This window comes from Diplotaxodon limnothrissa, linkage group LG11 (genome assembly GCF_057381915.1).
Source record: "Diplotaxodon limnothrissa isolate DT_005_m linkage group LG11, D_limnothrissa_male_GT1.1, whole genome shotgun sequence".
NCBI classification, from domain to species: Eukaryota; Metazoa; Chordata; class Actinopteri; order Cichliformes; family Cichlidae; genus Diplotaxodon; species Diplotaxodon limnothrissa.
Window position 1 is genome coordinate 40,255,587 of NC_140606.1, and position 16,368 is coordinate 40,271,954.

The 16,368-nt window shown below is 42.9% G+C and overlaps 1 protein-coding gene across 1 annotated transcript; it reads right to left on the reverse strand.

Annotated features, from left to right (window-relative positions):
* Positions 1 to 14,052: 14,052 nt before the first annotated feature.
* Positions 14,053 to 15,651, reverse strand: ankrd34a (ankyrin repeat domain 34A). Its single transcript, XM_085366061.1, has one exon. The coding sequence runs from the start codon at positions 15,649 to 15,651 to the stop codon at positions 14,053 to 14,055; it is 1,599 nt and encodes a 532-aa protein (XP_085222187.1).
* Positions 15,652 to 16,368: the final 717 nt, after the last annotated feature.

The following is a 16,368-nucleotide window of genomic DNA, read 5'->3' on the forward strand; positions in this document are numbered from 1 at the left end:
GATTGGCCTATGATTATCATGGTCCCAGGACTTCTGACCTGATGTTTTGACATTGTGTATTAAGTTCATTTGTATTCTTAAGATCCCTAGGTTTTCTGTTCGGTATTGTTTATTAGATTTGCCCCTGTGTTTTCCTCTGTGTCTCCCTCTGTGTGACTGTGTATATAGTGATTTGAGTTACTGTGCTTTGCTTCCACTCCTTGTGTCCTGTGTTTTCCTCTTCCCATCATGTTCTCTCTCTCTGCCTGTCTCGGCTGTCTCTGTGTACCTTCTGTGTGATGTTTAAGGTCCGTGTCTTGGCATCAGCATTTTCAGTTTCGTGTCCTCCCCGCTCTGTCATGTGTAATTGTCCTCAGCTGTGTTTCCCGTGTGCTTCCACTTCCCTCGTTACCTTCTGTGTATTTATGTCAGCGTCCCCTCTGTTCCGTGTCGTGTCGTCCCTCGTGGTTGTGTGTGTTTCCTTGTGTCTCCCCTGTGCCTTAGCTTTTAGTTTCTCCCAGTACAGTGTTGTATCGCTCCCTGTGTTCCTGTTAATAAAGCCGTGCCTTTTGAGTTTATCCCCGTCTGTCTTGAATCGTGCGTTTAGGTCCTCTCCTGCTTACACACAACCCAAACCTGAGAATAATTAGCTAAGACCACTGGGTCTAGAGATGGCTTTTTAAGTAATGGCAAATTAATTAATTAATTGTACCAGCAGCAGCTAGGTCTGGGGAGGCATCCAAGCCCTCAAAAAACTATTAATGCGCCCCCCAGCCCCAGCAGCCTCAACCTGGCAGAGGTGCTCAACACCTTGTTTGCTTGGTTTGAGTCTACAACTCAAACAGAACCCCTGTTGTGTTTCATCTTTAAATCGAGGGGAAGTAAATCCACAGCCATGTTTTCTGCAAAGGGAACAATAAATTATTTATTTATCAGAAGATTTTAATTCTATCTTCTTATATTTTCCTTCACATTGACTGGATACATACAGAAGATTTCTGGGACTCTTCGTAAACATTTTGGATTCTTTGGCTTGCGTGTACTCACATTCTGATCATAAAATCTTTATTGAATATTTTGCTTACAGCTGATCTGTTGCTTTTTTATTTATTCTATGATCTCTACCTTTCTACCTCTACAAGATGATCCCCTCTCACCTTCCTGTAAGGGAAGTTTATTTTGGAAACAATTCAGACAAATCCAGGACCCTGAGCAGGACTCCTCATCCACAGGTACGCTGTCTGAATCCAGCTATGGCACACCCGTATGTACCACCATGTGTATCTGCTGTGTGGTTCAAACACGAATCTTGAACATGCTGTTTGAGACGATTCAGGATGCTCTCTACAGGTACCCTCGTCATCTCTGAGTTCATCTGAAACTTTCTGCTTTATCGTGAAAATGTCCTGTGTGGCTTGTTTTATCCTGAGTTTAACACAAACTTTATTTCATGTAACTTTACACTAACAGCAGGTTCATGATGTCATTCCTGTATAACAGGAAGTCCGCATATCCTGCTGTTTCGATGAGTAATCCTTTAGTTTTCCCTCAGAGGATTGAACCTGCTGTCTGATCTTTCCAAAGATGTAATATAACCATGATACAAAGTCCTTTATTATGATTTACAAGTTATGAGGTAAGTTTTTAGGTCACTTAATCATCTCTGACAGCAAATATTGAAAACCTGCCTTTGGAGAATTGGCCCATTAAAGATGCCACATCAGGAAAACATGTCCAAAATCTCCTTTTTATTGCACACAGAGACAGTGTGAGGAGCTGCTTTCGGCCTCACACATCTCAAGAAGTGAGGTTTAAAAAACTCTGTCTCACCTGTGATGATGTTACTGACCACACAGCGCCATCGGGTGGTCATCTCCAGGTATTACACGTGTATCATTTCTGCTGTGTTGTCATTATTCGAAGCTCTCTAATTATTAATAAAGATGACACTGTTTTATTTAACAGTTACAACAAGCTGACATCAAATCAGAAAAGTGAAGGGAAGGATGAGAAGCAATTAATAACATAATCGATGATAATCAGTAACAGGCAAAATGATCAGTCTGTTTAAGGGAAACTTTGAAGCACAAATAAAAGTCAGAATGCTGAATGTGATTGGACGGTAGTGGCATCTGTTTGAGGGGGTGTGATGGGGTTGAGCAGATCAAACTGAGGTTATTGTACTTGGCCCTGAAAAGCTTAGAAATATGGTATCTAACCAGATTCTTACTCTGGATGGCATTACCTTGGCCTCCAGTAACACTGTGAGGAACCTTGGAGTCATTTTTGACCAGGACATGTCCTTCAACGCACATATTAAACAAATATGTAAGACTGCGTTCTTCCATTTGTGCAACATCTCTAAAATTAGAAATATCCTGTCTCAGAGTGACACTGAAAAACTAGTTCATGCATTTATTACTTCCAGGCTGGACGACTGTAATTCATTATTATCAGGAAGTCCAAAAAACTCCCTGAAAAGCCTTCAGCTGATCCAAAATGCTGCAGCAAGAGTCCTGACAGGGACTAGAAAGAGGGACTATTAGAGCACTTCGCTCTCGCACTGCAGGCCTACTTGTTGTTCCTAGAGTATTTAAAAGTAGAATGGGAGGGAGAAATTCCTTCTGCGGAGGTTTCTTCCTGTTAAAAGGGAATTTTTTCTTCCCCCTGTCACCAAAGTGCTTGCTTATAGAGTCTGATTACTGAGGTTTCTTTGTATTATCGTAGCATCGTTTTGTACAATATAAAGCACCTTGAGGCAACTGTTGTCATCATTTTGGATTACATAAATAAAACTGAATAGAACTGAATTCCATTATGTTTAGTCAACTGTAGCTAATAAACTGATCTGAGGAAAACTCAGTAGATAGACTCACCTGACGTGTGGGATCACAGCAACCTCCAGGTTTGCCTACTCCTGCAGAACAGCCACACAACATCTGCTGGATCAAGCAGAGAATGGCTGAAAATCCTGAAATTGCCTGGCTGGACTGAAAGAAAGAAAAACAGGCTGCTGATGTTCCCTTGCCCTAACTAAAAATTTGAAACAGTTTCTCTTCTCTTCAGCATGTTGGTCAAACACCTATAATCTCTGCTCCACAGACCTCTGCAGCTAGGTCACAGCTGTTACAGCCAGTCCGCATTCACCTGTGCTCTAAATACACATTCTCATTTAATTTAATATGAAAGAAAAAAGCTCACTATGTCCAGGTCTGACTCCCCAGGGTCGCTGTTGGTAAATGCTTGAGATGCATCCAGGAAGAAGACCGTCGCTGTGACAAGTTAAGTCACACCAGCAGCAACATTTAGAACCACAGCACTCTTACTGTGCATAGAAAACCACACCTTGCTATTAGTACACCTGGAACACCTGAAAATATTCATCAGTTCTATGAGGCAACTCTCTCATTGGCTCTCACAGACAATTAGCAAGTAATGTGTTTAATACACGAAAACATATGCATAGCACACATTCAAAGGAACCTGCAGACACCACTCTGATCTTTGAGGAAGCCTTCTTTTATGGCCACTTTAGCCAAGGATCAGCTGAAGTACAGCTAAGGTCACGTCACAGAGATGAGTTACTGACCTTAGGTCTCTGTGAAGTCCCATCATAGATCGTCATACACCCAGCTATGATGAACTAAAAGAGAGAGCAGTGATTAATTAGGGAAACGATATGAAGGGGAAGAAGTGTCAGCTGACTCACCATCACTGGTCTCCAGATGTACACCATGCAATCAGAGACCACACCTTTGGACCATGTTGCCCTCAGGACCCCAAAGACCATGACAGTCAGAGCAACCATGATCTGAATCACCTGCAGGAAGACATAAAGTCTCAGAGGAAACATTCAGAGCCTTTGGCTCATTCAGCCTTTGTAAGAACAAGTGATGCCAAAGAGATGATGAAAGAAACACTTTAACATTTGAAACATTTATGCTTGAAAGTCAGATGTTCCCGCCAAGTCATTAACAATCAGCTGACCTCCAACTTCTAGTCCTGTTTAAATTGTCCCTGATGAAGTTGTCCTGATGCCAAAGATGTTATCTCCACATCTACTGAACCACATCCTTACACTTTGTGCTGAGAGGAAGTTTGAACTAACCGGTAACACGAGTCTGTATTCACATTTAGCTTGTCTTCTGGACATTATCTTTCTGAACTTTAATTTCCAACAGAGATTATTTTCCGAGGCGATCCAAAAGCCTCTGAGGACAGACGTCCTCTGTCATTAAAGTCAGCTGAGAGATCGACAGCAGAGCAGCAGCGTGGTTGTGAATCACATGCCTTCAGCATCCACAGGTTAAAGATCAGTGGTTTAATCATCTCTGTCTGGATTCAATCTGACCCCATCAGGATGTAAAGGTGTCTCACCCCCAGTGCCGGCAGTTGCTTTCTGGTGATGCTGTGGTCCCGGCGTAAAACTACGACCACGGTGCCCGATGCCGCCCCTGCTGATGGAGATTGCTGCATGTCTGAGCCCACGAGAGTCAAGCTGCTGTGCTAAGTACTGAGTTAATTATTGACTGGATTTTTATCATTTTATCTCAAACACACCTGAACAGACTGAGGAAGTCAGTGGAAAATCGGGTATATTAAAGAGTAATTTGGAGGACTTTGCCAATCAGCTCTCATTTTATTATTGCCAAGACAACAATAAAACACCCATCAGTGCCTAAATAACAACTTTTTACTCATCATGTGAGGCTAGATGAGTAGAGATTATAGATTCATAATAAAGTCAATGTCTCACCTGAGACCAGCCCTGTATCGCGTTTGTAGGTTAAGGGAAAAATACTTTGCTGTGATAAAATGAAACCTTTTCTAACTTCCCCCCTGGACGATGAAGGGAATCCACCCACAGGTGGAATTGGTTTTTGCTTCTCATTCTAATGACTGAGTCTCGGCGATCATCTCTTCTTCTTCTTTTCTTGTGTATATTTTGGCAGCCAAAGAGTCAAAGCACACTTCAAGAACTAGAAAAATGCAAAATTTTTGTCCTCAAATATTTATATGTTTTGAGATTTTTTACATATTTATATCCCTGTATATCTCCAAGGAACAATTGCTCTCATGGTTATGCACTGTGCTGCCCAGACTGTCAAGTTATGTTCCTTGTGTTGCATTCAAGGACTGATGACAGATGCCATAATGGCACCGGTATCCGGTGCCATTATGGCACGGTTCTGACATAAACGGTAGTAACCAGACCGAAAAGCAGCGCACATTTCGGTGCTTTACTTCGGTGCTTTTTTTTCCCTGAAATGTCATACAATTTGGATTCTAGCCAATCATTTTACCTTTGCAAGCGTAGTAGGCGGGCCCAAGTACGTACATTCTTTTAGAGCAGAGCTACAGATTAAAAATGCCCAAGGTGAAGCTGTCAAAGTCTGGCTGTACTTCACAGCAAAATATGCAAACTCAGCAGCAACAAGTGCTTTAAGCTGATACTGTGATACTGTCAAAGGAGGTAACACCTCGAATCTGATGAAACACCTGGCGACCTATAGCATTTTGTTAAAAGCCGAGAAATGCGCCGTATTTGATAGCTTGCTGCGAGACCTCACACCGAGCGCATCTACTGCGAGTGTGGTGCCTGTTATCGGACCCGGAGTTAGCAACATCCCCCAAAAACCCGAAGAGGAGAGTCCTGGCCCCTAGCCCTGCCAGTGTAGCAGAAATGATGAGGATGATGATGGCAGCAGCAGCCGTTCTTCTCTGCGTGAGTAGCTTAATGTTGTTGGTGTGTAATTTACGTTGAGTAGGCTAACCACGTTATTAACACTTAAACCCCCGCATGCATGTAAGGTGAACTAGCAAACATCATCATAGCTACATGCTGCTGTCTTCTTGTTTGATGGCAGATACTCCCTTCACCCTGGCCAAAAAGGCTAAAATGACCAAAGAAAAAGTGGAAAACAGCTGAACATGAGAGGTTTTTGGACAAAGTTTGTGTTTTTTTCCATTGTTTAAGCACTGCTTCCAGCCAAGAGTGATACCATATATGCCCCATAGCTGCAGAAAAGGCTAACATTGTTATCTTTTTACAAGAAAACAGCTAAACATGAGAGTGTTTATGTTCTTGATTATTTAATCACCGGTTCGAGCACCGTTTAAGCACCGGCACCGCTTCAAAAGTACCGGTTTGGTACTGGTATCGGATAAAACCTAAACGATACCCATCCCTAGTCTAAACCCCATTAAGGTTAACCAACCTAAAGATTCATCAATGTTTTATAAAGCTTCCTGCCTGATAACTCAAAGAGCCCATGTTCTCTCTGGTGTTGTCCCTGTAACACAGTGGTTCTCAAGCGGAGCTGATGTTAAACATCGCAATCACGTTTACAGCGGAACAAAGAAATTTGCAGAAGTTAATAACATGTACATCCACTGCAAAGCTGCAGCAGCGTGTGTAAGTCGGCAGCTGCAATAAAGAAGTGTACTGAAAAGTGCGAATACATGGGCGAATCTGTCGTTCATTGTTTACAGCGGTGCTGAAACCCTGGATTGGGGCACGACAGACTCGCCCACGTGTTCGCACTTTTCAGTACACTTTTTTATTGCGGCTGGCGACTTACACATGCAACTGCAGTGTTTCAGCTACAGCCTACACACATCAACAACAACAACAACATAGGACCCAGTTCTTTCTGTTTTAAGCCGGCAAGGCATGATTGGGGATTTTGCTCAGGTGCAGCCGCCTCCCCCGCAGCTGCATCACAGACCACGCCACACCACCGCTCTGCAGTCAAAAACAGGCTGACTGCAGCCACTAAGAGTGAAAAGTATTAAACTCTCACTAAATTATATATTTTTCATCTCCGTTCAAAAGTTTCTGGACTTATTTCCATGTTTGGTTCACATCCTGTTCAACTTGTTGCTTTTTAGAAGAAGTGCTTCAGACGATTGAAGCAGTCGAGGGACAAACGTTACAAATAGTTATCTGAAATGAAAGTTGTTTAAAACAAAAATGACTGAAGGATTCATTGTGACTGAGTTTATGGCTTTAATTTTCTTTAGATGGGGCGTGAAAATATTTCTTCCTGCCATGTGGGGAATGATGTAAAACATTGGAGAACCACCGCTGTAACGTGTTGTAAAGGACTTCACTCATTCAATTCATGCTTCTTTGGCAGCCCATCCTAAAGACACTATTTTCACAAAATCAAAACTTGGTGATTAAAATTGATTTTTACAGCTCATCTCTGGGAGTAAAAGTTCAGCCTTTTTTATTGCGACATTACTTCTTGAATCTGACCCTGCTTAGTGCTGGACCAATCAGAGCAGACTTGTTGAAAGTTAAACATTAAGGCTCAGACATGTATTAAGTCCAGTCTTGGACCAAAAATGTTTTTTACGTGAAGCTACAGGGTAAAATGGCTTTTCAATTAGCACTAGCTTTAATCCACATCTGGGAAACTGGTTATGAAAGTAAACGTATTACCGTATAGCCTGTATCAAGGCCCAGTGATCAATAATCTATTTTAAATATATTTAAATAAATCTAATTTTAAATAATCTGCAGATTTCTTTTAAATTGCAGTCATAAAATGTTAAAATGTACCAAACTAATCAACCACCTTCAGCCCAGAATCAAAGTGCAAAACTCTAAAATCCCCGAAGCCTGATAAATGTTCAATTTACGACACAAAGCTTTAGAGAACTCTTATTGATTGGCCAAAACGCTAAATGCAAAAGGAGACCTAACCCTAACAGGAGATAAACACCAGAAGAGAACCTGTGATTTAACACCGTGACTCTGCAATGTGAGACGATGGCTGTGTCCCAATCCAGCGACCGCATGCTTTGTAGTGCACATTTGTAGACTGATTACGTCACAACGACGCAACGAAGGCTGTCCTCAAAGAGTCCTCCAAATGCATCCTTAATTTCCCCAGATTTGAAGGCTGAGTCCGGTGTAGCCTTCGTGGCCCAACCTATCCCACAATTCATAGCGCGGCGGTGGGTGTGGATAGTTTTTTGTGAAAAAATCGCAGATGGGTGAAGCGGAGCAGCTGAAAAGTGAACTTTTAAATGTAAGTACTGAATGTTATTTATTTATGTGCGAATGTTTAATAATGAAGAACATTAAAACATGACTGTTGGCCACATGTCGGCACAGTTATGTGACATTAGTGACGTTTGTACTAACTTGGTTTTAAAGCCTTTAAATATGCGCCGTTCAATAGCTGAGCTTAATCTCACAGAGACTCTGATGATTTCATGGATAATTAAAGTCAGTCATATATCCACAAACACAACAAGCTGAAAGTCAGTGATGCTGCTCGGTTTGCAGTCCTGAACATCACGGCACAAGCAGGATCCACTGCACTGTTAATGTGAGCTGTGTTATATTGCTGCCTCTGTTCGGTGGTGTCGAGCCAAACGGACTTTAACGTGTGTTTGAACGAGCTGACGGTTCACTCGTTAAGCTGAAAGAAAGATGCTTTAATCACAGCAGTCACACATGTGTCCACTGCACCATCTGGGACTCTTCTTGTTTACACTCGTAATAACACAAACACTAAATCCTGCTTCTCTGGTGCTGTTGTGTAGCAGTGTGTACACCTGAGACTGTCACCTGTCTGTCTGTCCTGCACTCTCTCTCTGTTTCTTTCTCTCTGATTGTGGAATAAAAGTATGAACATGTGTTTATAAGTTACACTTGTGTTTGAATCCTGCAGCTTATCACACATTTGATTTCCATGTGTGACGACTGCAAGTGTCCAGAGTGAGGACAGACTGAGGGACCCACTGCTGCACATCATCTGTGAGGCTTTGCAGCCCTGATGATCCACCAGGACAAACTCAGCAGTGTGTGAGGAAGAGGAGGAGGAAGAGCCAGCAGCAGCTGACAGATGGAGAGAATAGACAGACTGTTCCCTGTTTGTGAAGGACTGCTAGGAAAGTTTAACATAACTGTCTGTGCTGAATCAGTCTTATTAGGTAATGTTCAAATAATGTGATCATCCCAGTGTTTCCAGTGTGGGAGAAAGTACTCAGAGTACTCAGGGCCTTCAAGTTACACACTATGAAAGGCAGCAACAAGTTTAATATTCAGAAACCTAAAGTCTGTATCTGCAGCAGAATGGAGCTAAAATAAATGTTGGTTCCAGTTCTATGAAGCTTTGAGTATTTTGGATCAGTAGCTGCTGTGTGTGTTGCATCATATTGCTGTAGCTGTTTATATGCTTTATATATTCTGAGGTAAGTTGATCTATAGTGTTACATCATATTCTATAAGGATGTTATGTGTTTGTAGACTTTCTGCCCAGTTTGACCCATTTAGCAGAAGTCAGCTTGTTTAAGGCTCTGATATCTATTCTGTATGACTTACAGCAGTTATGACATGGTCTGATTTTCTCACCCAATAAAGGAATATTTCATATATCAGTCTACTCTTCATTCTATCAGAAACAGTTATCACAGCTCCTACATTTGCTTTTTATACATATATGTAAGCAATGAGCCAAATTAAATAATGCCAACAAATTAAATGAACAATATTTGTCTCTTATATATAATACATCTGTATATACCATGTAACAGATGCTTGTCTTTGAAGATTTATGGTGATAGGAAATATAAATAACTGCAACTTGAATCTTTACTGAAGCTCAGTATTTGACACAGAGTTCAAGCTCACTGCTGTAATAAATCTTAATTAATATAATAATAGATATATTAGCCATATTATATTTACATTACCAAAGTGTAATGACACTCGTCTCATGCGTGACATTAGCTAATTGTTATTTACTAGTTCATCTTAAAACTACCGTTAGATACAGAAATGAAGCCCAACAATCATGTTGTTACAGTCCCGTGGTCACAGCCTCAGATACTTAACTGAGGAGTTTGGCTCCACTCTTCTTCACAGCGTTGCTGAAGTTTGCTCCATTCGTTTATGCACAGCTCTCTGAGCTCTGCACTCTGGACCGCTGCAGCAGCTCCGTCTGCGCTCGCTTCAGCGTCCTGCCGATTGGTCCGAGCTTCAGCTGCGGGACACACGGCCTCACTCTGACTTTGGAATACTCGGATGTACGGGGAGTTCACGGTCCACTCGGATCGTCATCACTCCTGCACGGCGCTCACAGCGAGCCGTTTGCTGCTGTGCACTTTACTCTCGTCTGTTGCTGAAGTCTGCTGCGGCTTTACAAACCTAAGTCATGTTTTCTCCTCTTCTCTTTTAAAGCAGCCATACTTCTTTGGTCTATTTCTATTTGTGCTGTCATTAACTTCAGTGTTTAAGATGCTAACTGAGGCCTGTAGAGTGTGAGATGGAGCGCTTTGATATTTGCACAAATTGACTGCAGCCACACCAACATCCGCCTATGAACAATCCTTCTCACTGTAGAATGACGGACTTTCACATTGTGTGGAAATGATCTCATCGCTCCTCCCAGATTGATGGACAGCACCAAGAATATTGCTGATGTCTTTCATCCTGAGCACTGATAACACATTCTTGAATGCTGACAACATTTCTACTTTTATATAGGTGGCTGCTTCTTACCCTTGCGACAGGCGAGACCTGAGTCTGGAAACTGCCCTGGCAGGCAGAGCTGGGTTTTTCCCTTTTATAAGCACAGGTGCAGGTAATTTGTTGATCTCTTGTGTGAACCTGGAGTTGTGTGAATACTGGGTCTAAGCAGCGCTATTTGGCCTTTTTAGCTTTTCTATAACAGCTTGGTGTGGCCTTCTGTTAGTGAGGTAGTCCCCAGATAACGTTCTGCTTGAGTTTTGGCAGAGGTTTAAAGTTATTTGTACCCCAGTAGCAAGAAACTGTGTGGAAACTTGCCGGGGGCAGTTAACTGAAAAACAGACATGAGGCAAAGTGGGAGGGATATTCCTTCTGAGGTAACCTGCTCAGTGTAAGTAATGTCCCGTTTTAATTTACAGATAGCCAATGGCTGCTGGGCCGACGTCCTTGGATGTCTGTGTCTGCTGCCATGTGTTCTGAGGCTGATTTAATTTGACAGTGAAGAGCTGAGAACTGTTCTGATGGTTGTGGCTGTTTATTTGGTCTATTTGTTAATTATCTCATCGTATCAGCACCCATTAATGTACGGATTGTGTTTTAGCACCGCAGACAGCGAAGGCGCCACATGGAAGCTGATCCTTTTTCTCGCCGCTTTTACATGTACATAGAATAAAATAGAATACAAATGCTATTTTATTCAATTGTGTATATAGTATTTTATTCTATTCTATTGTGTACAGTTGTGTACAGTATCTTATTGATATTTTATTCCAGTCTTTATTTTTTTCTAATTTTTCTATGTAACTTTCCACTGTCCACACGTGGGACTAATAAAGGTTATATTATCTTACCGCGGTGACGGGCATTGAAGAGTTTCTATGACACATCGTCAAGTGTGGATTGCCGTTTAATGTGTTCGTTTTTAATATATTCCCCTCAGCGCTTGTCTGTCTCCCACCTACAATTGTCTTGTGTGCTCCTGTTACCTGTTTAGAACAGTTGTTTTTGTATTAGGATTAGCCTTGTGGACTGACTGCATACCTACGGCTCATTCCTACTGCAATGGGTGCCTCCCTCGGGTAACACCATGTTGATGCCTATAGAACTAGTAACAGTGGGCTTGGTTTTTTCACAGGATTATATATAAATAAAAGTGAACTGAGGGGGTCATAGGTTCAGCTGTGAGATGAGGACACGCCCCAGTTTCCAACGATTTTTCCACCTGTTTATTAATAAAGGTGCTTCTGATTTAAAACCTGCTAACATCTCAGAATAAAATGAGTGAACTGACTTTTTCTGCCCAAGCTGCTCCTTTAACAGGGTCCCCTCGTGCTGAAACAGGTGTAGTGTATAACATTACAGATTTGTTTTTCAGTACTTACAGTGTGAACTGGTTTCTTTGGAGTATCATAAACAATAAACCAATGTTTCTCAACACAAGTTCAATCAAAATATCATCTCTGAAAGTACAGACACAGGAAACGGGTAAAATAAAGATGGGTTTCCACAGATATACCAACTATTATATTGACTATAGATCATTACAGTACATACAGCGCAGTAGGTAGTTTTACACGTTATCAATCAAACAGGAGCGTATAAATAAATATGTCAGCTTTATGAATGAAAACAAGTTAGTTTGCAGCAGGACGTTTGTGTCTTCATCTGGTAGCAGGAGGAAAATGGAAATGACCTCAGTGCAAATTGTGCATCTGTAAACATCAAAGGAGTCTGATTATTTCTCTTTAGGCCAGTTCAGGTCTGAGTGGAGGAGAGGATGAGAAATTCGGAGGAATCTGAGGAGCTTTCTGTGGCTAAACATTCAGACAATTAAATGAAGGTAAGGAGAGCTTCACCCACAAGTTTCAACTTCAACCTGCTGGAAATCTCTGAGGGAGCTACAACGGTGAAACGAATTACCACGTGTATGAGCAAATATGTTAAAGAGCTCTAGTATTGGGTAATTTCAGTTATCCTTTCTTTTATTCATTAAACTGATCTTGGGTTGGAGTTCTTCATCGAGCTTTCCTTGGATGTAAGAATTTTACACCAATATTGTGGATCTCCTACTGGTCATCCAGAGGTACTGCAGTTTGTCTGTGGCAAAACGATGCAACAGGAAGCTGTTCATCTGTTTGCCACACTATAAAGAAGTAATCGTGACTGTCACTGGAAGACATTAAACACTGTATATCAAATTATGGCCCACTAGGCCAGAACCAACCCACCGACTGCTCCAGGACTTTAGTCAAATGCGTGGCTGACTGCGGTGATACCAGCATTTACTTTGCATGGAAAATTTCAAGTACTTCTGCATGATGTTTGACTCATAAAGAATAAATATCAACGTTTTCTAGTTCAAAAATACTCAACATTAACATTTTATGCTTTTGAGGACCCACTGTAACCTACAAGTTGTAATGCACATGCACCGTATGAAAAGCAGGTGATCGCTGTGTCAGTTACATATGTCATATGGTTTATTAGGAACTGAAGGCATGCAGATGGTGTAAATAATCTTCCTTCTGAGTTTAATTTAAATTTTAGATGTTTTAAGAACTCCCCCTTGTATGTCAGCACAGTGACCATGCTGATCAGGGGGAGCCGGGCCTCTGCACAAACAAGGTAAGTATATCCTCATAACTCACTGTATTTAAAGTGATTTTCAAGCACTTTGGTTTCTTAAAGATGCCAGAACAGTATTTGTGATCAAGAATACGTAGTTTGATTTAAAATGCAGCTTTCGTACTAATATGTTAAAACAAATTAGGACTACCTGTGAAGACACTGCTGACAAGCGTCACGCAATGTCACTGAACAGCCACATAAAGCACCATTACTTAATTTAATACAGGTTTGTAAACAGCTTCGTAAGAAAATAAGGTCTCACATGTTGATCGTTATTTAGTTTCTTGGATTTAATATTTATTTTATTCGAATTTTGAAAGCAGTACAATTTGATATTTTCTACTTGTTATTTTCAGAGCCCATGATCTTGCACATGATCTGCGTGTGGACGTACACGTCTCTGCGTGTGGACGTACACGTCTCTGCGTGTGGACGTACACGTCTGCGTGTGGACGTACACGTCTATGAACACGTCTCTGCGTGTGGACGTACACGTCTAGGAACTCTCTATATACTTGAGTCTCATCAGAAACGCTTTTTCAATAACCTAAAAAAGAAGTCTAATCAACTTAATACTGCTATCACCTGCATGAACCTGCACAGACATGCACACGTCATCATATTCTCAGAATAATCTGATTCCTGAAGATGTGATGTTATATATGAAAGGTAATCAGTAAGGTGATAGAGTCTAACTGCATGTTGCAATGATCTTTAATGTTGGTTGGATTAAACTCATACTGACCTCACAGTTTCACACCAGGAACAGACAAAACCTGTATTAAACCTAAACTCTTCTCAGGTGAATTGAGTCCTTGTTGGTGCAGCTCTCCTTAAAGACCACACCATGGTATTAATTTGAGTTCATCTGTGATGATCTAATGGAGATGCTTCACAGTAAATCAACCCCTGATAAGTCTCTGCAGCTACCCTTTGCTTTGCTCCCTTGTCTTCATTCATCAATCCCCGTTGGACTCAATGACTTTTTCCGCCAGAATCTCCTGGAAGGTCGAAAGCTGCTTCATCTGCTCTGTCTGCATTGAGTGTCTCCTCATCAGCTTCTTCTTCATCTTGAAGTCTGGGCCCCGTTTGGGTGAGGCTGGGGCTACTGGAACCAGGATCTTGTGTCCGGAGTTGATGGGGGAGGTGGGTTTCCCATTGGCCCGGATGTCAGGGATGGGTCTCTGCGGGTTGATGTTAAGCGGAGGCAAGAAGCCGGGCCTGGTGTGGGAGATGTGGTCCAGCAGCAGGGTCCCAGAGCCCCGGCGCTCCAGGAGCCCTGGGCCACGCCGTCGCATAGTGATGGGAGAAACTGAGTTGGGGATGTTTTCCAGAGACTCCCTGGAAGAACTGGTGACCAGGGACAAGGGGGAAGCGTTGTACCTCCTCCGTTCTACCGAAATCCTCCCAGAGTCCGGTGATCCAGGAATGGACTCTGGACAAAGGTGGGTATCTGACTCATAGTGCTCCATCCGTGTGAGCTTGGGGTGAGCTAGGGCTCGGGCCACAACTGTCCCAGGTCCAGCAGCGTTCTCCTGGGATTCTGGAGCTGTGTTCCTGCGGTAGAGGATCTGGTGCTGCTGCACTTTGTCAGCCCACGATGGACCAGACAGCCCTGCGCAGTCCTCAGAGCAGGATCGGTCAATGAGTTTAGGGGATGTGGGGTCGTGCGTCTCAATGCTGTGACGCCGTGACAATAGTGGCCTCACCGGCTCTGTGACAGTCAGTCCGTTCATCTCTGTGATCGTCTTGTTCAGGTTGCTGTTGCCCTCCTCCTCCTCCAGACCTCCATCCACCCGGTCCTGGGGAACCCCACTGAGAACTGAAGGTGCCACCAGGCCCCACGGTTCTGAGTTCAGACGCTTAAGCAGTTTACGGGGAGGTGGCCTCTTCTCACCTGGAGGTCGAGCTGAAGGTAAAGGTAATGCTGAGGTGAGTTTGAAGCTGAAGATCCCTTCCTCATCTTTGTCTCCTGCAGGGGAGGAGGTGCCAATCTCCACCTCAGAGGGTGACATACAGGCAGGAGACAGTTTGTCCACAATGCCTGGGGATGGTGGGGAGTTGAGGTACTGTTTGGTCTTCTTGGTGCCTGACGGAGATGTGTCGGTGGTGATGATGATCACCTCCTTGCCCTTGGCCTTGCAGGAGTCCAGCAGAACCTGCAGGGTGTCACGGTCCCCTTTGTTGATGGCGTGGACAAGAGCAGAGGAACCAGAGTAGTCTTTGAGGCTGGGATCGGCTCCGTTCTCCAGCAGCAGTGACACCACCTCCTTTCCTGCCTGCTCTGCACAGGCATGCATCAGCGCTGTCCGGCCACTCTTATCGGGGATGTTCGGGTCAGCTCCTTTCTCCAACAGATACCTCACCATCCTCTGCCGGGTCTGTGGGTCATCGTAGCTTGCTAAGCAGGCAGCAGAGATGGGCGTCTCGCCACGCTCATTGCCCTCATTGATGTAAGCGCCACCCTCGAGCAGCAGGCGGGTCAGCCTCAACTTCCCCTGGAAGACAGCTTTGAGGAGGGCATTCCCCTCAGTCTGCAGGGGTCCTCCATCGCCCATGATCCCTTGCCTCTCCTCAGACCTCCTGCCCACAGGATGCTGGCTTAATGCTGAATCTCCATCCTCCTTGATAAGTTACATGACCTGCAGAAAAAGTACATTGAGGTGAGTCCACCTGAATAAAAAAAACATGCTAACATGATGGAACCAAAGATACTATTTAAATTCTATGGAGTTTTTAACCACTGATATTTATTGAAACTCTTTCTGAGTTGACGTCAGTAATAACTTCCTCATCCTATTCTCATCAATTCTGTTGTACATGTACAATGACAATAAAAGACTATCTTATTGTATTCTCCAAATCATCAATGTGACTTATAGACCCTTCTTTCCTACAAGACTGCTCAAAGAATTCCTACCATTAATCAATACTTCAATCTTAAATATGTTCAACCTATCTCTGCCTTGAAGCTGGCAGTAGTAGGTTTCAGAGCTCATCACAGCACAGAAACAGCTTTACAGGGAGTGCAGAATTATTAGGCAAATGAGTATTTTGTCCACATCATCCTTTTCATGCATGTTGTCTTATTCCAAGCTGTATAGGCTCGAAAGCCTACTACCAATTAAGCATATTAGGTGATGTGCATCTCTGTAATGAGAAGGGGTGTGGTCTAATGACATCAACACCCTATATCAGGTGTGCATAATTATTAGGCAACGTCCTTTCCTTTGGCAAAATGGGTCAAAAGAAGGACTTGACAGGCTCAGAAAAGT